This window comes from Mesoplodon densirostris, chromosome 14 (genome assembly GCF_025265405.1).
Source record: "Mesoplodon densirostris isolate mMesDen1 chromosome 14, mMesDen1 primary haplotype, whole genome shotgun sequence".
Taxonomy (NCBI): Eukaryota; Metazoa; Chordata; class Mammalia; order Artiodactyla; family Ziphiidae; genus Mesoplodon; species Mesoplodon densirostris.
This window is the reverse complement of record NC_082674.1, coordinates 65,026,294-65,050,283: the sequence shown is the minus strand read 5'-3', so window position 1 is coordinate 65,050,283 and position 23,990 is coordinate 65,026,294. Positions and strand designations below refer to the sequence as shown.

General features: G+C 58.2%; 1 protein-coding gene across 1 annotated transcript in view; it reads left to right on the top strand.

Moving 5' to 3' along the window:
- SH3RF3 (SH3 domain containing ring finger 3) overlaps nucleotides 1-23,990 on the top strand; it is a 211,413-nt gene that overhangs the window by 129,566 nt on the left and 57,857 nt on the right. The window contains exons 5-6 of the mRNA XM_060117283.1: nucleotides 3,809-4,162; nucleotides 15,439-15,512. Coding sequence (XP_059973266.1) covers nucleotides 3,809-4,162; nucleotides 15,439-15,512 — 428 coding nt within the window. The remainder of the gene's footprint in view (nucleotides 1-3,808; nucleotides 4,163-15,438; nucleotides 15,513-23,990) is intronic.

Genomic DNA, 23,990 nt, shown 5'->3' with positions numbered 1-23,990 from the left:
GGCTCAGTTCGCCTGTTTACTTCGGCAGCAGAACTGCAGGCTCGTTCGTCACTTCAGGCTCCTGGGGACAGAGCAGGCTCGAGTGGGAACGCAGGGGGCGGCGGGGGCTTGGCGGGGAGGCAGCTGGCCGCGCTGGTGGTGGGGCGGCAGCCAGGGGCGGTCGTCCTGTGATTCCGCCACACCCTCAGGGCCCCCGGCCTTGCTGCCCACTGTGTGAAATGTTAACTCGAAGGAGTGAACCTCCTCCCGCCTGGGGGCCTGTCCCACAGCAGGTGTAGGACACACCCTCCAGTGGGTGGGGGCAGCCTTGCACCTGGTGTTAACAGACGTCTCGCGTTCGCAGTCCCGCTAAACACAGGCTGGGGCTGCTAGCAGGCCCGCGAGGTCACCGGCACACGCTCGTAACAAAAGGAAGGGAACAGAACCTCCCTGCCCGAACCTTGGTAACTGTAGCTGGCCTCCCAGTGTGAGAATTCGCGTGACCTAATTTTCGTGCCAAAAAAAGGTCTGATTTTTTTTTTTTCTTTTTTCCTTTCTTTTTTTTTTTGCGGTACGCGGGCCTCTTACTGCTGTGGCCTCTCCCGCCGCGGAGCACAGGCTCCGGACGCGCAGGCCCAGCGGCCATGGCTCACGGGCCCAGCCGCTCCACGGCATGTGGGATCCTCCTGGACCGGGGCACGAACCCGTGTCCCCTGCACTGGCAGGCGGACTCTCAACCACTGCGCCACCAGGGAAGCCCTAAAGGTCTGATTTTTTTTTTTTAATAAATGTATTTATTTACTTATTTGTTTATTTTTGGCTGCATTGGGTCTTTGTTGCTGCACGCGGTCCTTCTCTAGTTGTGGCGCGTGGGCTTCTCACTGCAGGGGCTTCTCACTGCGGTGGCCTCTCTTGTTGCGGAGCACAGGCTCTTGGCGCATGGGCTTCAGCAGTTGTGGCGCACGGGCTCAGTTGCTCTGTGGCATGCGGGATCCTCCCGGACCAGGGATCGAACCCGTGTCCCCTGCACTGGCAGGCGGACTCCCAACCACTGAGCCACCAGGGAAGCCCCAAAAGGTCTGATTTTTAAAGACACATTTGAATCTCCAAAATGAACCCAACCCCTCCAACTGCCAAAGGCACAGGTATACCTCACTGGATATGTTGTTTTTACCCTGAAGATGCCACAGGGCTGGACAAGCACCCCCATGCTGTGCATGAGGGGAGCCGTGGTGTGTCTGGCGAGATGGAGCAGAGAGGCGTGAGCCGTGGTCCTGCCGCCTGGGACCTGCTCACTTGGCGTAAGGGTCACACGAGCCTTTAGGGGGACAGCGGCTCTCAGTCCCACGTGGTTGGCCGGTGGTCATCAGCAGGCCACCTGCGCTCGACCAGCCCGGCCAGCTGTCGAGAGCCTTGGTGCCGGGGGCTCCCGCTGTGCCCCAGATACAGCCTTTGGGAGGGGGGAGGGGAGCTGGAGCTCCATTCTCACCACCCCACAGATGGTTTAGTTGGTGAAAAGCAGAGTGTTTTACACCCAAGAAGCACTGATCAAAATGCCCATCAGCCACCTGCCTGCCCCTGTCAGCGAAGGGGGGCTCCTGCAGTGTCTCCTCACAGAAGCTTCGGGCAGGCGAAGACCATTCCTCGCCAGCTTCTAAGTTTGTGAAGCTCTGAAGAATAACAGCCGCCTGCCAGCGTGACGACCTGTGCTGTCCTCAGCCCCTGGGTGGGGGAAGTGGATTAAAGGAAGAGCCAGCAGAACTGCCATCTTGGGTCACGTGGATGCTTCACGGGGCGGGGGCTTCCACTCTGAAGCCGCTCTCCTGAGAGCAGCAGGGTCTCGGGGGGCTGTGGAAATGCAGAGATACGGGCACCACCCCAGGCCTGCTGAGCCAGAATCTGCGTCTTGAAAGGCTCCCGGGTGGCAGTGCCCACTGAAGTGCAGCTGGATCTGACCAGAACGAGCGGCAGGGCTCAGAGACACGTGCTGTCCCTACGTCTGAGCCCTGTCCTCCAACCCCTGAGTCCCGGGAAGGGAGGACACACATCGCTCCCCAGGGTGTGGTCACAGCCTGCTGCTCCTGTGAGGATGTGTGGGGACCACAGTCCTCCCCTGGGTCAGGGCAGAGCTGTCGGCGTGCGTGCCTGTTCGCTGTTGTTTTCCTTGAAAACCGCTGGGCGTGTCCGATTGCTCTTACCCCTGACGTCTTCCCCCGTGCCTGGCTTTCCAGTCTTACTCCTGTTTGAAAGGTTCCGTTCAGTCTAGAGCCCTCTGGACAGAACCAGTGGTCTGGTGACCTGCCTGCCCAGGTCTGGACGTGCGCACACTGCCAGTCCGTGCCTGGATTTCCTGATTCTGAAATTGCGGTTTCTGATACTGACGCAGCAGGGTCCCCGGGGACTGTGTGAGGGACTCCAGGGCTGCTGCTTTGGGGACGAATGGGATTATCTGAACCCAGGGACGTCGTCGGTGCCCTTATTTCTGTACAGAAATCTGCCACGTGCAAGCAGGTCTAGACCGGGTTCTGGTGCCCATAAGCAAAGGCATCATGCCTGGCACTTCCTGCTTCTGCTCTTCTGTTGGCCCTGCAGGTGGGTGCAGAACACGGGGTGAAGGAGGCCAGCCCTCGGGGGTCAGAGGGCCCCCGGAGCCTGCGAGGGAGGGCGTTGGGCACCAGCTTGCTCTCCGAGCAGCACTGCTGATGGGACAAATGAATAAAGCCTTAAAGCATAGTGAGACAGCTGAGCCTGATTGGAGGCAGCGTTTCAGGGCTAATCCTGGACTTAGATCACACGGTTTGGGGCCTGGAGTGAGTTTTACAACCCCCCGTGAAGGACAGGAGTTTGTAGTGGAAATGCTGACAGCCTGTGCCTGAGCCGTCTGAAGGAGGCTGCACACCCAGCGCCTGTGATCGGCTTGGCCTGTGGACACAGAGCATCCCTCCTTCTCGCTGCGCAAATCCAGCGCCGGTGCTTTCGTTTGGTTTTAACTCGAGATGCTGCCAGCCGCAAACCCCGGTCGGTATGTGAGGGAGGACCTGCAGGGCCGAGGGGCCCTTCCTGGCCTGGCCCCCGGCTCCAGGCTCATGGGAGGACGTGGCACAGCGCCTGCACCGGGCGCCCTGCAGATCCACAGCCGGCACCATGTGGCCTTCACCTGCCTGCAGGGACCTCGTGCCCTTGACGGTTCCCTTGGCGCGCACACTTCCTCTCCTGTTCCCGTCAGGATCCAGTGTGTCCTTCCAGCACCGCCCCCGCCCCGCAAAGGCTTCAAACCCTTCTTCACACTGGCACCTGGGACGGCGACCCAGCACCAGCACTGAACTGGTGCCCTGGTCCCTGCTTATGCTTCCCTTGGACCCCGCCGTCCCCACCTGGTCTACAGGTGTGTCTTGTTCCAGGGGGGCCCTTGTTCTGCCCCCTCCCCGGACCTTGCGGGCAGGGCTCTGCCGGCAGCCTCAGGCCTCTCCACCGGGAGTCTGGTCAGCCTAGGGTTGCCGCGTGCCGGGGAAGTTGCGTCCTGCTGGTGCACAAGGTGGGGAGCACATGGGGGCTGCTCCCACCCTGGGCACCCCTGGGTGTTTCCCAGGCAGCCCTGCTCGGCCAAAGTGGGTAGGAGGGAGCAGCCCCTGGAAAACACAGCTTTTTAGTAGAACGTCCAGATGCCACCCTGACCTTCGCTGTGTTCTCTCCGCACCGTTCGTATTGGACGTGCTGTTGGAAGGGTCCGGCAGCTTGAACGCTCTGGTGGCTTTGAGGCGCGAGCAGAAGTCTGGACGTGGGGTGTGGCTACTGTCCACTGACGCCTGCCTCTCCCCTCTCTCCTTAGCTCAACGATGCCGCCAAGCAGCTGATGGAGATGGACAGGCTGGGCCCGGCCTCAGCGTCTGGCTGCCTCGCCTTCGTGCCCTCTGACCCCGGTGCGGAGGCCAGCGCGGCCCCGGGTCCCACTTCAGGCGGCACGGGGGCGGTCAGCGCCTTCCAGCGGCGTGTGGACAGTAAGAAGAATGCCAAGAAGCGGCACTCCTTCACGGCGCTCAGCGTGACGCACAAGTCCACACAGGCCGCCAGCCACAGGCGCTCCATGGAGATCAGCGCCCCCGTGCTGATCAGCTCCAGCGACCCACGGGCTGCGGCCAGGATCGGGGACCTGGCGCACCTGTCCCGCAGTGCTCCCACCCAGGTAATGTTGCTGGGGCCGGGGCTTCCTTCCCGGCTCCGCTTGCTCCCCGTCCCCTGGTCCCTGGGTGGGTGTGAGGGAGGCCAGGCCACAGTGCCTTTTGGGGTCCCTGCCCCAGGGCCCCCGAAGCCCTGGTGGGAGGTGTGTCTTGGTCTCAACCAGCATTCAGGCAGCCCAGGGAGATGTGAGGTGCTTCTCAAGTGCCCGTGACTCAGCCTCTCAAGGTCCCGTCCCAGTCCGCCTCAGCCCTCTGACTCGGGAGAAAGTCTGGGTTAGCGCTGCTGTGTCTTCAGTATCTCGTGACACTGGCTGACGTGCTCCCTGTGGACAGAACCAGAAGTGACCACGTGTGTACAGAGCCCTCCTCTATGGGACGGGGCACTGGTTCCGTCCACCAGGGAAGCAAAGGGGGCACCTTGCTCTCAGCCAGCCAGACCAGGCAGCCCTGGAGCCAGGCTGTTGCTGCGTCCACGCTGGTCCTGCTTGCTGCACGACAGGCCAGTCAATCGAGAGACGAAGTGTCGGAGCCAGGAGTGAGATGACCGGGCCCTGGGACCCATTTTCCCGCCGTTACACTTGAACTGAAAGTTGTGACCAGGCTCAGGACTTTAGTGAGCATCGTCAGAAAGGTTGAGAGGTCAAGGGAAGCAGTTTGCAACCTGGCTGTGGCCCCGTTTAATTCAGCTGTCGGGAGACAGGAGGGGTGGTGCTGAGCGCCTGTGAGCTGAGGGCCAGCCACCAGGGCTGCGAACGGCAGGTGCCAGCGTAGGTCGGTGGTCATGGGTGAGACCCAGAGGCCAACCCCGCCCCCTCTGCCCCCCCCTCCAGCGCCACCTTCTGGGTCTGCATCCTCAGACTCCAGCTGCCTGCCTCTGGCTGCCCCTCAGGCCCTACGGTAACGTTGACCTTCACCTGGGTGCTCCTGGAGGTGCCCTTGCCTCCCAGGAACTCTGAGCACCTTAGCGTGGCCTGAGAAGCCCTTCAGACTTTGGCCACCACCCTGCCGTCTTTCCAGCATCTCCACCGGTCTCCCCTGCGCCGTCCGCAGCGACCCTGCACCTGTGCGCCCGTGCTGGCCTGGCTCCCCCTTCCCCCGCCCCCCGCGCGGCTGTTCCTGCTTCTCCCTGCCCCCTCCCCCCTCCCCCTCGCGGCACAGACACGCGCCCACGCACACGAAAGGCCGGCGGCCCGCTTGTACCTGCCCACCTAATCCCTGGCCCACAGGGCTTTCCCCTGCATCTGTCGTGGACTGTGTTGCCTTTGTCGCTTGTATTCATGGCCTTCTCCCCGACCCCTGGACTCGGAGGTCCTGGGCAGGGACAGGGTGTCGTCCACCCCGTGTGCCGTGTCCTGTCTCCTGACCCCCACCCGGCCGTCTCTCCTCTGGTGGCCGTGGGACCCGAGTCAGCCGCGTTGCATTCTGAATGGTCTGAGCATGAAACACCGTGGCTCCAGGGATGCCACTTGACGCCCCCCCGTGATGGCTCCCAACAGGCTCAGGGCCCACACCGCCGGCTGCCGAGAGGGCACAGCTGTGAGGTGGCCAGCTCGCTCCCGCACGCCGTGTGTCCACCACAGGCAGCGGGGCTCCCAGGGGAGCGAGGTTGGGCTGGGCCTCCAATGCCCGCCTCGCTCACACTCGACCCTGATGAATCATTCCTCCCTGCCGTGCGGAGAAGTCCGGGCTCGGCCGAGGTCCTCATGAGCAGCGGAGCACCGCGGTCACCTTGCTGCTGGAGAGGGAGGGTTAGCAGGAGGGACGGGGAAACAGGCTGTCTAGGCCAGCTCCACTGCTCAGGGTCCAGATGTCTGCTTGCTGAGGTCGGGGGTCAAAGGAGGTGATTGCCCACAGCTCAGAGCAGCCTGTCATCAGATGACCCAGGTCGCCGCCCCCTCAACTGCCTGGGAAGCCCCAGGGGGTGCAAGGAGCTCCTGGGCTGGGCAGCGTGGCCGGTTATGCCCCGGAACGGGCAGCCCCAATCCTCCAGGCCTGCTTCCCGTGCACACCGCACGTCCGCCACAGGCGGGGGGCGCTGCGCCCTCACCCCCACACCCGCAGCTGCATGGTCCGAGCCCTCCTGCCACCTGTTCGGTAGATAGAAGCCTTGCTGGGGTAGAGCCACACATGCTGACTTGCATGTCGTCTGCCCAGCTGTTCTCAGGCCACAACAGTGGAGCTGGTGATTGTGAAGAGACCACGTGACCCAGGGACGCTAAAATTCTGACCACCCGGCCTTGTGCAGGGACGATGGCCCAGCCCCAGGCGGCAGTGTCCCCACTGCCGTGGCAGGAGTGGGATGTGGCCGTCGGTGCACTGGCTCCTACAGGCTCCTGCGTGGAGTTGTTCAGTGGCCAAAGCAAGTCCTCCAGCCTGGCTCTGCTCAGTGGGGATGGGGGTGGAAAGTGGGGTCCAGGGCACCCAGGGGGAGCCCAGGTGTTTGGGGACAGCCCACGGCACCATTTCCCTGGAGACTCCGTGTTGTCTGTAAGCTTTAACTGCTCAACGCAGAGGCCGGCAACCTCGGAAAGCAAAGGCGACCCACGGAAGCTGAAGCCAGCGTCTTTGTGCTTGCTGTCCGTGGACGGCCGTGGGTGGGACCTGCACCCAGCAGGCTCTGGCCTTGTCCAGCCAACGTCAGGCTCTCACCAGACTCGGTGTTTCTCAGCTTCAGAGAGACCACGGCTTACAGGCCAGCTTCACATAAGCCAACAGAAGCCCTTGAGATCAGAAAGATGTGCTTTAAAATCAGTGAAAAGGGGAGTGTTTGAAATTCAGCGGCGAGAACATCAAAAGGGAGTGTTTCTCCTGCGTCTGAGGAGTGCATTGGAAGAGTCCTCCTGGAAGCTTCTGGGCGTCTTTCAACGCATTCCGTGTGTGGGGTGGCCTGCAGCCCCTCTCGCCACCTCCGCTCGTGTTGGTCTGGGACAGGCTCTAAGCGGGGAGTGCAGGCACTGATGCCCGGGCTCCCCACTGTCAGCCCACCTCCAGGCTCCTGCGCGCGCTGCCCATGGGGAGCCTGGGCTTGTGTCACACATTTTCAGAGAGTTACAAAGGTAATTCTGCGCCTTGTCCAGAGGCAAAAAAAAAAAAAAAAAGTACCAGGCGAGCACGAGACGACTAAACCATCTCATCCTTGAGGACGTTGCACAAGAAGAGCTTTCCCTGCAGACGTGGGCAGTGCTGTCCCGACTCGCTGGCTGCAGGGATGAGAACACTGGCCGCCCGGCCCGGGCTTCTCGTCCACCACGTCAGCTAACGACCATGTCTGTTCTGCTGCGACGTTAAGGGCAGGGACCGCTGGGCCCCCGGCCATCACCAGCGGCTGAGGGACGGGCCCCTGGGCCTGGTGAGCTGCCGGTCCCTCCGTCCTCCCTCTCGTTTGGCGAGCTCCTGGCTAAAGGAGCAGCCCGGGCAGGTGCAGGAGGGCTCTTGTTGGACCGCAGCCCCTGGGACCAGCCAGCCTACCAGGCGACGAGGACACCGCTCGGGGCAGGGAGTGCGTGGAACAGCACAGGGAGAGGCTGCGGCCGTTGGGAGGTGGGCCTGCGCTGGAAGGAGGCGAGACCTCCCGTGGGGCCCCATGTCTCCTTCAAGCCCCGCTGCAGAGGCTCATGGCTCGTGGATGAGGACGATGAGGATGCTCAGGACCCTCCCCGCCTCCCCGCTCGTCTCGCCCGGCCCTGCCCCTCCCAGGCCCACCATGTGGACCATGGTACGGGCGCGGCTGCACACCCAGGCCCTGTAGCCATGGCCCGACCATGGCCACCACTGGCCGGCGGCCCGGGAGCTTGGCCAAGACGGAAGCCGTGCTCGGACCCTCAGTACCCGCAGGGGCCCTCCACACGGGGGCTCGCAGACACAGGGATGGACGACAGACACGCTGAATGGGCTGCGGGTTCTTGAGTCCCACCCCTTCATAGGAGGCACCTTCTGTTTGAAGGCAGGCGACAGGTCGTTGGGATGTGAAAGTCGTGCATTTTGTGCAAAGCCAGGGACGATGCCTTCGTCTGTGGACACACGTGCAAGTGGGGGGTCTACACTACTGGCCCCTTCCTGTGAACAAAGACCACCAAGCAGGCAGACTCGTGTGTGGGGAAGCAGAGCGAGGAGACTGCCTGTGATTTTTTTTTTTTTTTTTTTTTTGCGGTACACGGGCCTCTCACTGTTGTGGCCTCTCCCATGGCAGAGCACAGGCTCCGGACGTGCAGGCTCAGCGGCCATAGCTCACGGGCCCAGCCGCTCTGCGGCATGTAGGATCCTCCTGGACAGGGGCACGAACCCGTGTCCCCTGCATCGGCAGGCGGACTCCCAACCAGTGCGCCACCAGGGAAGCCCCCCACCTGTGACTCTTCCTGGTGGAAAAAGGCTCCACCTGTTGGTTCAGAGCCGAACCTCGCGATGCCTGATGGGTGAGAAGTAGCCTGTAACTGCCTTCCCCCAGCCCCCAATACGTTAGCGCTTTGAGATTTTCACCCCTGAACTGAGCAGGTCTGTGGGTGCTGTTCTCGCATAGCTCCCCTTCATGATGACCCGGGGAGGCCCGTCCCGCTTTTGGCACAGCTGTGGCCGTTTGGTCCCTGCTGCTGGCCCCGTGGGTTGAGGGCAGAGGCTGGAGGCTTGTCCTCTCACTGCAGACGACACCTCAGGCGGGTCGGCCGACCTCTCAGCATGCTGGACTGCTGCCGCGTGGTCTCTGTTGCAGCTGTTGCTCTTGGCAAGAGCAGCTGGGTGCCAAGAAAACCTTATTTACAAAAGCAGGGACAGCACGGCCAGATGTGACCTCGGAGGAGTCTGTCGACCGCCGAGCAGACCTGGACTCAGAAGCTCAGGGCTGAGTCAGTAGTTTGTGGGCCGGTTGGGCCACCTGAAGTGAGCTTGGCCTCCTTGTTGCCTCTGCCTCAGGTGGCCAGCCAGCTTCCTGGGGCTGATGGAGAGAACCGGGGATGTCCTGTTGGCACAGAGCGACCGGCTGCCTCTCCAGGACAGACCATTTCCTCGAGGTTCCTGGGCCTCCGACCTCGAGCTGCCAGCCCAGGCCCCGCCCACCATCCTCCCTGCCCAAACCCCTGGCCCTGCTGGCTGTTGGGTGTTCTTTTTGGAACCAAGCAAAGAATCAGGCTGTAAACGTTTTATTCTTAAGTTTTCTTTGGGAAGCACGTTCCTAAGAGCCTGATTTTTGCCCTGTGTTATGGAGTGGTAGCGTGTGCTGAATAAAACGTGCCCGTTTCACGGCCCCTTAGGGTGATGGCAGTGTTTTCTGGACACGTGTTAAAAATTAAAGTGAGGTGTTTCTTCCTAGGGTCTTGGTCTGTGTCAAGGAAAGCGACTTGGAGCCCCCTTTTAGCGGGGGTGGAGCTTGCCAACCCGCAGACCCTTTTCCCTTTTTTTAATCCCAGTGGGAAATAAAAGGTCTGGTTCACAGTTACGGCTCAGGGGCCCTGGCAAGTGTAGCACTGGAGCCTCTGGCATCTGGTAACAACCTGATGGTTTAGAATCAGGGTCTGGGGGCGCTCAACATAGACTCCTGTCAAATGCCTGTGGGCTGTTAACGAGGCCTAAGGGATCACTGGAGTCGCCCACTCCATGGGCTCAGTGGCCCCAAGGACTGAACCACTGGCATCCTCACACCGTTGGTGGCTCCCTGGGTTGGGCTGTGCTCGACTCCTGGGCTGAGCCCCAGCATGTGTCTATTGCGAGTCAGCTGAAAGGAATTCCACCTCATCACGGTGGACCACCTTCCCACAACGTGCGCACGGGGCTGGGCCAGGCCCGGAGGGAGGGGCGGGGTGTCGCCAGGATGCAGGAAGAGTCTGTCTCCAGGCTGTGGTCCCAGTTATTTCTGTCCAAAAGCAGCTGGAGCTCTCACCTCCCTTCCTTCCTCCCTGCCCGATTCCCTCTCTCCTGCCAAGCCTTTACTAATCCCCTAAGGCCCAGAGCCATTTAAAAGTAAGCCATTAAAAAACTAATCCCCTAAGGCCCAGAGCCATTTAAAAGTAAGCCATTAAAAATTAGAGCGGAATCAGCCTCGGGGCCCTCAGCCGGGAGGAAACAGGCCCCAGTCCTGGCGGGAAGCCTGTTCCATGTGGTTGCAGCCAGAGGGCGTGGGGCACGAGACAACTTGGCGCTGCACTGAACGACCTCAGACTTCCAGTCCCACCCCGTGTGTCCTAGGAGCTGTGCGTTAGGGTGTGGCCATGCCTCCGGTCAGCGCCATCCTCCCAGGGCTGGACTGCTACAACTTGGAGCCCCCTGTGACGCCTGGTGCTTGCGAGCCCTTAATCCTGAGAGGAGGCCCCCTGTGCCAGGATACCCCTGAGGGTCAGCACACGGCTGCCTCCCGGGCTCCTGGAGGGACCGCCACCTCAGCAGCCGCGTCCTGCTCTGCTGGGTCTGTGTCCTCGGCTGTTCACAGCTCAGCTGCCGGCAGGGGACACCCCTCCACCTTCCATCGACAGGAACAGAGATGAAGACGGGACTCGGAGGAGGATGGCTGGGACCCTGCCCCACCGGGGAGTCACAGCCTGGGCTCCCATCACCGGGCACAACATCCCCAAGGGCCTTCATCTGGGCTCCGCACAGTGCGGGGAGAAGTCAGAGCCCCGGGCTCAGTGGGCAGAGTTTTAGTTGGTCTCCCTCTCGACCCTGACCTTGGGAAAAAGGGTTGTCACAGGTGTGGCCTCTCATGCCCCCGATCCAGCTCTAATGGAGGGTCTGGCCATGAAATTCCACTTACTTGCTTTGTGGCCTTCGTGTGTCAGGTTTCAGCTGAGGGCCAGGCTCCTGGTGAAGCTGCTCCCTGGGGGTCCTGTAGGGCAGCCTTGTTGCCCCAGCGCTGGGGGAGCGCCACAGGCCTGCCGCCCCCAACACCTGTTGCGCAGAGTTGACGGGTAGGGGTCTGGAGGCCCACAGCCATGGCCAGCCTCTCCCTCTGCCCTGGAGGCAGGCACCAGCCTCCTCTGCACATGTCGCCTCCTGTTGGACTACGGCCCGAGTGGCTGGCAGGCAGCAGGGTGCAGAGACCCCCGGCGGGCCACCTTCCAGGCACAGTGGGACTCAGCAGCCCCCAGCCGGGTCATGGGGGTTCCCGTGTGGTGCCTTTGGCTGGTTGGCTGTTTCAGGAGAGCTTATTTGGACAGGAGGCCCTTTGACAAGAGCAGGGTCACGGGTCTGGCTCCATCCAAGCCAGTCGTGTGGGCCCTGCCTCCCGGCTAAGACCCTTCGGCCCCACTGTGGCCAGCAGTGCCCGGGTCTGGTCAGCAGAATAGCCGATCATCAGGGTCCCCTCACGGTCCTCTCCTGTCCCCTCCTGGCCCCCCACAAAGGCGGCATGTATAGAATCCAGTAAACATGGGGTCACCTCAGCCAGAGCTTGATCTTGAAACAGACCTCAGATAATTGAACTCTGTCATTCTGTGTATCTTACTTTGAAAATGTAGTGGAAAACCACTGCCAATAGTAAAACGATGGAAAATTTGAACATACAGATTTTTAAAAATATTAACTCAAATCCCAACTCCCTAAGTAAAAGCATTATCATTTGTATGTAAATTTCCCCATGTAAACGCACCCATCATTTTACAGAAACAAACTAAACGTAGGTGCCCAATTCCCTCACGCCATCCCGTTCGCTGTGCTCCACCAGCCCTCCACACCCACCTGTGCAGGTCCTTCTCCCCAGTCGTGTGGGGCTGTGTTGGTCTGCAGACGGAGTCTCGGGTCAGCCCTCTCCTCTATCCGCCCTTTCTTGAGGCTGAATCTTCACCTCCTGTGGCTGCAGAAAGAATGATGCCAGCATTTCCTGATGGCTTGCTCAGAGCTTTAAATTACTGTTTCTAATATTCCAACTAACCTAGAAGCTGGGGGCCGCGATGGCCCCATTTCCTCATCCCTCCAGGGCCTCTGTCTTCACTGCATGATTTCCAAAGTCTTGGGAACCAGGGATTCATATTTTGTCTGGTATTCAGTTGTTCCGGGTGAAGGGTAAACCCAGTCCCTGTCACTCGACCGTGGTCGGGGCAGAAGTCCACGGCCCGATGGCATAACCCGTCCAGGGTTGCACGCTGAGAGCTGAGGGCAGATCAACCCGGTGCTGACCCCCGAACGTACACGTCCAGGCCATGCGCCCCTCTGAGCCCCTGGTCGGCCTCCCCTGCTGCCTCACCCTCAGGGTGTCCAAGCACATCAGACTCACCGTGTCCAGCACCCAGCTCGTGACCTCCCCTGGGTCTCGTGCTCCATCCCTTCTCGCGGCACCTCTGTTTGGCGAGTCGCAAAGGCCGGAAACTCGCTCATCCTCTTCTTCGCACCCTTCAGCCCCTGAATCCACTAGGTGTGTTGGTAGAGGGGGAATAACGGCCCAACCGTGTCCACGTCCTAATCCCCAGAACCTGTGAATACGTTGTCTCCCTTGGCAAGAGACAGGGAACTAGAGACGGAAGACGGTCCTGGATCCCCTGGGTCAGAGAGAGAAGCGAGGGGGCTGACTGCCTGCCCTGCTGGCTGCGAGGACGCAGGCCTGTGAAATGGTGACTCTCTGCTGCTTAGGGCCCTGGGCTTGCGGTCACTTGCTGGCGCCTCCCCGGGAAGCCCCTGGGGACAGGGTGGTGGGGACGCACACGGCCCCCAGCATGGGCTGCCGGGTTCACGCCCAGCCTGGGGCACTGGCTGGCTGGGTGACCGTGAGCCACGCACCTCGTGCCTTGGGCCTGGGTTCCCTCATTTTGTGAAGTGGTGACGGAAAGCAGCACCTGCCTACAGGCTTTTCTGTGGAGTAAATGCGTTATTCCCGGCGGAGTGCTCGGAGCAGAGCCTGGTCCCTGGTGAGCTCTGGGTGGGGGGTGGCCGCTTTTATCCCTGCTCTTACCTCCTTACCCACGGCCTCCTGCACATCCAGACCCCCTCTCTCCCTCTCATCACCCTGACCGCCGATCCACGACGGACCGTCCTCGGCGGAGATGTGGGCTGGTGCCCTCCCTATCAGGTGTGTCTTTGGCCTCCAGGTGCCGCCCAGGATCCACAGCTGACTCGGGGGGCTCCCGGGGCTCCCCCTGCCCCTGGTCCTCCAGCCTCTGCCTCCAACCTGCAAAGCTTGCTTTCTCCTCCCTCTCCCTTCACTGTGTGCTCAAGGAGCCCCTTTGGCCACACCCAGCCTCGGCCCCCATCGTGTGCTCTGTGGCTCTGCTCTTGCTGGGACCCTGTGTCTGTAACGACCTGCCTGACGCCTGTCCCCCAACCCCAAGGAAACCCCTGAGATCACAGGCTGTGTCTGCGCCCCCAGCCGGGCCTGGGCTCAGGTGGTCGGCGGATGCCGCCTGCCCGCTCCTTGTCAGCGAGCAGTGAGGGCCCCTCACTTGCTCGAGGGGAGCCGTGGGCCTGGGTGCTGTCTCCCTGGCTGCGGGGCTGTCCCTTCCTGGGGGCAGGCGTGCCCAGCGAGCAGGAGACCCGGAGTCTCTGGGCAGAGAGGGACGTCCCTGCCTTCCTGGCTACGCAGCATCCACACAGCAGCCGCAGGGACAGGTATGAGGAGGAGCTGGGTCCCTCTCGCAGGTGCAGAAGCTCGGGGGGAAGGCCCCCGGGATGTCAGTGACCTGGGGATGAGGGGGGCGTTCCGTGTGGGTGTCACACGTTCTCAGTCTGCCAGAAGCTCCGTGTCCTGACGAGGAGAAGCAGTTCTGACGTCCGCCTGAGGGGCTGCTGACGGGCTGTGGTCCCGGCACCCATCGTGGTCCCCGGGGGAGGGGGTTGGGAGGCTGCCTCGGAGACCAGACTCGAGGTTGGAGCTGGTCAGTGATGGGCAAGAATGACCCTCCCCGCACAGCACGAGGGCCCTGAGGCGGTCGGTCCTGTGTGGGTTGTCTTGCCGCCCCAGGCCTGTTCCAGGTGCTTCTCTGTGATTTGTGCTTCAGTGCTCTTTGTGCCCTGAGGACCCACACATGGTGACAGGTCACCTTCCCCACCTGCCCGGGGCCAAGGCACCAGCAGCTCCTGAGGGCTCTGCCCAAGGCTGCCTGGCTCCCTCTTCATCTGGGTCCCTGTTCCTCCGGGGTCCCTGTCCTGCCCTTGTGGGAGGCCTCCAGGAGGGGAGGACACCCCAGCTCCCTCAGCTTTGAGAAACCCCTGGGTGTCCCCATCTGGGTTAGTTTCCTGGAGCTGCTGTAACAAACCGGGTGGCTCAGAGCAGCAGGCAGTGCCTGCTCAGTGTTCTGAAGGCCAGAGGTCCAAAGTCAAGCTGTCGGTGGACTGGCTCCTTATGGGGTTGATGGAGACCCCACCCAGGCCCCTCCGGCATCTGCTGGCCGCCAGCACCCCACCTCCTTGGCTTGCAGACGTGTCGCCCTAGTGTCTGCTCGCCTCCTTCTCCCCTCTGGTGTCTCTGTTCTTTTCTGTCTCTTGGGATAATCTCATCTCAGGATCCTTGCCTGATGTTACCCCTGCAAAGACCCCAGTTCCAAATAAGGTCACCCTCACGGGCACTAGGGCTGTGACTTGTGCACATCTTTGGGGATCAGAGTCCCAACTCGCCATGCCACCCAGTACCCTGAGCAGAAAGATGGGACGCCACCTGGGGAGGGCAGGGGCGGCACGAGCAGTGTGTGGTGAGGGGACTTGGGGGACGATGCCCCTGGCAGGCTGGATCTATGGGGTTACCTAAGGATAGCCCAGCATCATCTTGCAGCCCAGAGCCCGCTGCTTGGCCCTCACCCAGCTCACCGTGCACCTGATACTTGGCAGGAACCTCCTGCAAGGGGGCCATCCCTCTGTCGTCTCGCAGAGTAGACCCTTGAAGCTTTGCGCGCCTCGGGTCAGGCAGGAGAGGCAGTACTTTACATCCTGGTACCCTCTAGCTGCCCCTCTGTCCACTGCCAAAGGACCGATTTTCTTTAGCTTTCGGGGACACGGTTTCTAAATAAGCTGACGTGTTGTAACCTGAAAGGTTTTGTCTGGATTTTCTCGGCCAAACGCAGGAGGAATGAATCCGAGTCCTGAGAATGAAGGCTGGCCACCCCACTGCCTCTTTCCGTGATGGACATGGCACCATGCTGTCCGAGTCAGACACGGGCCGAGCGGTTTCCTGAGCTGCTGTGGGAGGGACGGGGGTCGCTGGCTGCCAGGCCCCCTCTGGGCTGAAGGACGGCTACTAAACCCGGGCAGCGGAACCCGGGCCCGTGGAGGCCACAGAGTCAGGCAGCCGAGGGGGCCAGATGCCCAGACTCCACCCCGGCTGCTCCCTGCCCCTGGAGCCTGTGTCCACTCACTGTCTCCTCTTGTCTGTTTCCAGGACGCCTCGGCCGGATGCACCCCAGCGGCTGAACAGCAGGGCATGGCTCCCAAAGTCCAGCTGCCCCTCAACGTGTGAGCTGCTGTTTATGTTTTTGGGGTCCCAGCCTTCAGCACCTCCCCCCACCACCCTGCTAGCGTGTCCACGTGGGGTTTTCTAGTGTGTCACCTGCTTGGTTCTGTGCAGCTCACAGGACTGCTGGTGGGGCCACCTGGCCAGCAGGCTGGTGGGCATCCAGTAAAAGCGGGCGGCGGGGGGGGGCCAGTTATTTGATGACACTTTCACTGGCCACCCAAGAAAGGGCCCCAGAGGCCCCTGAGAAGGTGGGCCCCGCGGGGCAGAGGGCGGCCAGAGCAGCCGATGTTACCAACTGCCCAGATGCAACTCTGTGTTTTAAGAGCCCACTGCCATCCGGTGCGCAGCAGCTGCATGTCATCCCCAAATCGAGGCAGATGAGCCGTTGCTGGGAAGTGAGATGCTTGTCTGTTTAGAGAATCCGCTCTTGTTAAATGACAACTCCTAAAAGATGTGCCGTTAAAATCGTCATTTAAAGAGTGTTCCGAAGAATCACATTGCTGGCTGCTCTTTTGTTTGGCAATGAGTTCAGTTACTTGAATGACCGTTTAAGGTGGAGAATATGAATTTGGAAACAACGTGGCAAGGTAGGAAGTTCCCCAGGTCCAGTATGGCCAGAGGGACACTTAGAACCTGTGTAGTGGCAGAACACAATGGATTTCAAGTGAACGACGCCTTTTGAAAATGCAGTTTGCCAGTCTTCAGAAGGATTCCTAGACGGCGGTTACATCCGCTGGTACAGGTTCACCTTCTTCGAGCCTAAGCCAAACGCTTACCTCTATCTGGAGGCAGACAGGAATCCCTGAACATCCTGCTGTGACTGGGTGATTGCCGAAACCAGCTAAGACATGGACATTGGGACCTGCTCCCTTTCCATAGCTTCCTGAGGGGATGTAGGTTAGTAAGTGCTGTCTCGATGTCTTTAGGCAGAAGGTCAGGCCTCACCAACACTGGACAGAAGGCACCGTCTTCCAACTTGGTCTGCGGATGAGTTCCAACGGCCTCCACTCAAACCTGGGGACGGGGCACCCGGGGAAGGATGGGCAGTGGTCTCGCTCATGAGAACTGGGTGCAGGACTCTTTACCTGAGGAAGCAGGCCTGGTCCATGGGAGACGGTGAGGCCTTACTGTAGTTCCCCGAGTGCAGGGCGGGACAGGAGAGCTCGTGAGGCATGAGGCCCGGGTGTCTCATCCTGGCGTCCCCAGCAAGATGCCTGGCATGCAGGCTCTCAGTAACTCTTACTTGTTCAGAGAGAGCCCGATCCTCCCCTCCTGGGTGCCGAGGGTCCTGGCGGCAGCCCAGAGCCCCTGCCCTTGTACACCAGGTCAGCCACCCCAGGAGGCCACTCTGCCTCAGAGACCCAGAGTTCCAGGAGTATCACTCCCTGAGAGTCATCAGCGCATCCTGGAGGCCTCAGCCACATGTGGCCTTTCTGCATCACTGAGGGAGTTTAAGTTCGGTGCAGAGTTTGGAGGGACTTCTTTCTCCCCCTGCCCCTGCTCTGCCCTGGGGCGTGAGGGGGTCAGTGTGGTCCCCAGCCCCCTGCCAACTCCCTCCGCCTCACCCCCAGAGCATGGCTGTCCCTGTTTGGGTGGAGATTTTCATTTGGGTAACAGAAGGGAGTCAGATACATCTTTCGAAGGGTGATAAGCCTTTTGGCAGGAATGTGTCTGCTGGTCATAGTGGTCATCAGATGGACTGTGGCCAGCATGAGCGTAATGGACTACTGCAAGTTAATGCGTGCGTTCTGTGGCTGTATGGTTTGAAATCAGAGACATCATACCTCCAGCTTTGTTCTTCTTTCTCAGGATTGCTTTGGCTATTCGATGTCTTTTGTGATTCCATGCAAATTTTAGAATTATTTGTTCTAGTTCTATGCAAAATGCCATTGAAATTTTGATAGGGATTGCATTGAATCTGTAGATTGCCTTGGAGAGTATGGACATTGTAACAATACTAATTCTTCTAATCCATGAGCACAAAATATCTTTCCATTTTTTGTGTCTTCTTCAGTTTCTTTCATCCATGTCTTATAGGTTTCACTGTTTTCATCTCCTTGGTTAAATTTATTCCTAGATATTTTATTCTTTTTGATGCAATTGTAAATGGGATTGTTTTCTTCATTTTTCTTTTGGATAGTTTGTTGCTAGATTTCTGCATATTAATTTCATATGCTGCAACTTTATAAAATTCATTGATGAGTTCTAGCAGTTTTTTGGTGGTATCTTCAGGATTTTCTTCCTTTCCAATGTGGATTCTTTTTCTTTTTCTTGTCTGATTGCTGTGACTAGGACTTCCAGTATTATTATTATTTTTTAGAATTGGGGTATAGTTGCTTTACAATGTTGTGTTAGTTTCTGCTGTACAATGAAGTGATTCAGCTTTATGTATACATATATTCTCTCCCTCTTAGACCTCCCTGCCCCCCCTGCCCCCCCCCGCCATCCCACCCATCTAGGTCACCACAGAGCACCAAGCTGAGCTCCCTATGCTATACAGCAGGTTCCCACCAGCTCTCTGTTTTACACATGGCAGTGCACATATGTCAGTCCCAATCTCCCAGTTCATCCCACCACCCCTCCCTGTGTCCACACATCCGTTCTCTGTGTCTTCCAGTATTATGTTGAATAAAAGTGGCAAGAGTGGACATCCTTGTCTTGTTCCTGATCTTAGAGGAATTGCTTTCAGCTTTTCACTGTTGAGTATGATGTTAGACGTGGGCTTATCATATATGGCTCTTATTATGTTGAGATATGTTCCCTCTGTATCCACTTTGTTGATAGTTTTTATCATAAGGGGATGTTGAATTTTGTCAAACGTTTTTTCAGTATCTATTGAGATGATCATGTGGTTTTTATTCTTCATTTTGTTAATATGGTGTATCACATTGGTTGATTTGCAGATGTTAAAGCATCCTTGCATCCCTGGAGTAAATCTGCTTGGTCACAGTGTATGATCCTTTTAATGTATCAATATTTTTGAATTCGATTTGCTAATATTTTGTTGAAGATTTTCGCATCTATGTTTGTCAAGGATATTGGCCTGTAATTTTCTTTTTTTGTGGTGTACTTGTCTGGATTCATTATCAGGGTAATGTTGACCTTGTAAAATGAGTTTGGTTACCCTCCTCTTTAATTTTTTGGAAGAGTTTGAAAAGGATAGGTATTAAGTCTTCTTTGAATATTTTATGGAATTCATCAGTGAAGCCCTCTGGTCCTGGACTTTTGTTTCTTGGGAGAATTTTGATTACAAATTTATTCTCCTTACTAGTAATCAGTCTATTCAGATTTTCTATTTCTTCATGATTCAGTCTTGGAAGATTATATGTTTTTAGAAATTTTTCCATTTCTTCCAGGTTGTTGTTGGCGTATAATTGTTCTCAGCAGTCTCTTATGATCCTTTCTATTTCTTTGGTGTCAGTTGTAACTTCTTTTTTCATTTCTGATTTATTGGTTTGGGCCAGTTCTCTTTTTTTCTTGATAAGCCTAGTTAAAAGTTTGAGAATTTTGTTTATCTTTTCAAAGAACCAGGTCTTAGTTTCATTGATCATTTCTATTGTTTTTTTTTAGTCTCTATTTCATTTATTTCTGCTCTGATATTTATTATTTCCTTCCTTCTACTAACACTGGGCTTTGTTTCTTCTTCTTTTTTCTAGTTCCTTTAAGTATAAGGTTGGATTATTTATTTGAGATTTTTCTTGCTTCCTGAGGTAGGCTCATATCCCTATAAACTTCCCTCTTAGAACTGCTTTTGCAGTGATCCATAGATTTTGGACCATTGTGGTTCTATTTTCATTTGTTTCTATGTATTTTAAAATTTCTCCTTTGATTTTGTCAGTGGTCCATTCATATTGTTTAATTTCCATGTTTTTGTGGTTTTCCCCAATTTTCCTTTTGATTGATTTCTGCTTTCACATAATTGTGGTCAGAGAAGATGCTTGATATGATTTCCACCTTCTTAAATTTATTGAGACCTGTTTTGTAAACTGGTGTGATTAATCCTAGAGAATGTTCCATGTATGTTGAGAAGAACGTGTTTTTGCTGCTTTTGGATGGAATGTTCTGTATGTGTCCATTGAGTCCATTCTCCTCCTGAGTTTGGTGAGCATCGTTTTGGCCATTACTTTTAACCCTTTATCAGGTAGATTGCTTATCTCCATTTTGTTTAGTTCTTTTTCTGAGGTTTTATCTTGTTCTTTCAATTGGAACATATTCTTCTGCCTCCTCATTTTGCCTGACTCTCTCTGTGTTTGCTTCTATGTGTTAGGTAAATCAGCTCCTTCAGCTCCCAGTCTTGAAGGGGTGGCCTTATTAGGAGATGTTCTATGGGCCCAGAGGTGCAATCCTGCCTGGCCACCAGAGTCAGGCACTCGAGGGTCCCCTGTGTGCAGCCTCCCGTTGTGGGGGTGCTGCAGCTACTGCTGAGGCATGCTGGTGGATGGGGCTGGCCTCCGAACGGCCATGGGCCCTGCCACAGCAACTGCTGGGCACTGGTGGGCAGGGCTATTGCTCAGCTGGCTGTGAGGCCTAGCCAAAGTGCAGGGTGGGCGGGGCTTCATCAGGGCACGCCCACTGACACTAACAGGTTAGATGGAGCATTCCAAAATTGCGCCCACCAGCCGGCGTTAAGGTAGCCTGAGATCACGGATATGGCTCCTACCAGAGACTCAGTCCCCAGGGAGCATCCCACCTGGTTCCCGCCTCTCTGGCAGGAAGTGGCCTGTGAGCTGCTCAGTCTGGTATTCTTGCCCTGGTTTTTAGGTTGACTGAGTCTGCACACTCACTCCCCTGAGAGCGGGTTTTCCATTCCCTGTGCTTCCGTAGTTTTCCTGGGTGTTCTCTGTTGGTTTTCAAAGCCAGGTGTTTTGGGGGCTGGTCTCTCTGAGCAGGACCTAGGGTTGGGGGCTGCGTGTGGAGCTTGAATCCCTCACTCCTCAGGGAAGAGACCCATCCCCGGTGGTCCCTCCTGACTGGATTGCAGTGGCTGGGGAGGGGTTTTCTTGGGCAAGTCCGTCTCTGCTTCCCCTGCCCGTCTCCACGCTGTCCTTCTACCCTTCGTGGTGGAGGCTCTCTTCAGCCAGTTTTCAGGTCCCTTTCCGAGGAAGTTGTCCCACGTGTGGTTGTGGACTTGCTGTGTCCGTGCGAAGAGGCGAGCTCGGGAACTTCCTGTGCTGAGCCCTCTCCTCAGCCGATCCTGCTGATTGAGGGTCAGCGAGCGGCACGTGTCGCGCTGACCTGAGCCCGTGTGGCCCTGGCAGCTAGAAGAGCAGGAGCCGCCTCTTCCCAGGAGGAATGGAAAAGAACCTTCCTTATTTCAGAAGAAATGAGCAGGCCGTCGTATGGAGGCGGAAGGGTGTGAAGTTAATGACGGTGTTAAAGTTCTTTAATCACTGCTTGATTAGAGTCTGTAGACAATTAACAGCACGTGAAGATCTTCTATAGGAAAGAGCAAGTAATACAGTGAGTGACGGCTGCTCCCAGCTGGCTGCTGTTCCCACGGTGCCAGGCTCGGCGGTCACGGCTGCCACTGCCGGCCGAGGGCGCCGGGAAGGGGCCTGACATTCCACCCCCGCCTCACACAGGGCTGCGTCTGCCTGGAGGAGGGGTCGCCTCTTCGATGGGCACGAGCGCCCCCTGCCGGCCACCGGGCTGTGGGGAAGAGGCGCTGGGATCCAGACGCCCCCACTCCTGCCTGAAATCCGTACCTTCAGTACCAACCTTGTGTGTGAATGCGCAGAGGCGAATCCCGGGCCTGCTCTGCACGTGACGCAGGACCCCCTGCGTCCTCCGTGGAGGCCTGTGCTGAGCTCAAAGCCTTTGGAAGGAATGGAAAGGGAGGGTGGGGCGCCGGGAACCACGCAGCTGCTGCCTGGTTCTCCCATTTCACACAGGCCCGGCTGGGGCCCCCAGGTTCCATGAGGATCGAGGATTGTCCTCCAGCTTTCCCAGGATGGCAGCACGCAGTTCTGGTGGGTGCGGCTGAAGGCACGGGGTGGGAAGGGGTGCAAAGGATGCACCCTACCCTGTGGCCGCACTCGGACCTGGATGGAGTGACCAGGCGCACGGCAGGGACCGCAGAGCTGCAGGTGTCGGGCTGGGAGCCGGCTGGTCCCTCCGGGGCGTTTTCTTGAGTCACAACAGGGGAAACAGATGCCACGTTCCCTGGCCAGCGCCGCCCCAGCGCAAGCTGCACGCAGATGTGCAGGCCCCTAGTGCAGGGGAACGCCCGTGGGGAGGTGGGGGGCAGGGGTGTTCCAGGTGAAGTCAGATTTGTTTACATTCCACCGCCCCCCACGCCATGCACACAGAGAGGGTGAACTTGAAATATTGAGACCAGAGGAGGGATTACTCCTCAGAGAACAAATTTAAAATAAAGATGAAGACAGCAAGGGCATTAGTGCCCTGGTGCCACTCAGCATAGGCCCCCCACATGGAGCCCCCGCTCCCCGGCCTCGCCCCGCCCGGGCCTCTCCCCAGCCTCCCGCAGTGCCCCCCACCCCCGCCAGGTCCCTGGGGCCACGGAACCACCTGCCTCCAGCTCACTGCTTTGTAAACACAGATTCTCCATCTTTTTTGAGCCTCAGTGTGCTCAGCTGTGAAATGGGCGGGTAGCCCAGCCTCAGAGCTCACGTGGGGCTTGGGCGAGACCATGACTAATGCCAGCTTCCTGCCCTGCACCCTCGTCCTGCCTCGGCCCATGGCACCCGAGGTGGGGTGGGGCTCTGCACGCTGCCCCATGGGCACAGCTGCCCGTCAACAGCTCCCCGTCAACAAGGTAGGGCAGAGTTCTGACTCTGATGACTTGGAGGAGGAGGGCGCCTCGTTCCCCCGGGGCTGAAGGCATCCTTGGAAGTAAGCCCCTCTCCCCCACGTGGTTAGTGCCCAAGGGGCGCCAGAACCAGTACGCATCCAAGAAATAAATAGCTGAAACTGGGAAGGAAACCTTGCTTCCCCCTGTTAGGCTCTGGGCGTCCCACGTGAGGAGGCGGGACGCAGAATAGATCCAGTCTGCCTGCAGACTCACTCAGGACGCGCCTCAGCAGAGCCCGTGGTCCTGGAGGCCGGCGCTCTGGCCCCCGTGGGGCCCACAGTTGGTCCAGGCCGGGCGAGTCGGCTGGTGGTTTCAGCCAGGTTCGCCTCAGTTGCCCGTTTTCTGCCTTTATGACTTCATCAGGAACCGTGGTGTGTTTCTCTAAAGTACCAGTGGGATTTTGAAAGAAGCCTCTTCTGATTTAAAGGCTTAATCCAGATGACTTGAGGCCCACGGTCTGAAGAATGCTCATTCTTGTGTGATGGGAAGATGCTGAGAAATCAACACAGACCTTGTTCCCTAATGGCTCGGGGATCCCAGAATGCTGAGAGAGACCATCACCTCGTGCCCGGAAACGTTGCTCTGTCGTCTGACGGCCGCTCCCCAGATCACAGACACACACAGGGCTCGTCGGCTCTTTGCCGAGGTCGCTGACACTCACTTGCTTTGAAAACCTGAGTTGACTCCGCCGTGGAGGTGGGTGCTGGCGGACGCTGTGCCGTGGGTGGGGGTCCCGCCCTGGGCAGCTGAGACCCCCGTGCCTCACGCTCGCCACCCGGGGTCTGTCCTCTCCCAGCAGGGACGGCGCCGCCTCCCGCAGGAGCCCCCGTGTCCACAGCTCCACGCTCCACGGCAGGTGGCCCCTGAAGTCACCCAGTCCCAGGGACTGGAAGGGTGGGTGGGGGCAAAGAAAGAGGCCACCTGCCGGGCAGTGGTGGAGGGACCCTGACCCCCCCGGGGCTGCACGCCGGTGGGTATCCGTGTTAAGAGACGCCCTTTCAGCTCCCATGTGGGCCCCTCGTCCCTCCAGCGCTCCACCTCCCTCTGGACCTAGCTCCCTGTGGACTGACACCTGTGTCATCCATCCTCTGCTTCTGTTCGCCTCTTCCCTTTCCTTTCTGGAGAGCAGCCCCTCTGCCTTTCCTTCCGTCCTCCCGGGAGCACCTCCCAGGGCACCCCCTCCTCCTTCTGGTCCCAGCTGTCTGCTCAGACCCCAAATGAGGAACCTCAGAGCCCGCTTCCCCCACTTATCCTTATAGCCCAGCTTGTCCAGCAGAACTCGGGGCTGGATGAAACTGTTCCCAGTGCGCACACACGTACACACACACACACACACAAGTACGTGCATGCACATACACGTGCAAATACACACATGAACACGTGCATACATGCACATGCGGATACATACATACACATGGACACACGTCCACACACACACCCCTTTTTCTTCAACAGTCTTGATCTTAGTCTCAAAACCAGAGTCCCTATTTTATTCTTTCCATAAATGTTGATTGTGCATCTGCTTGGGGCAGACACTGTTCTAGACCCTGGGGTGGAGCATGAACAGAACACGCAAGTCTCCACCCTGTGGGGAGCACGCTGTGGGGGAGGGCAGGTGAGAGGGGAGAGCCCCAGGTGGAGGGGGCAGGTGCAAAGGTCCTGAGGC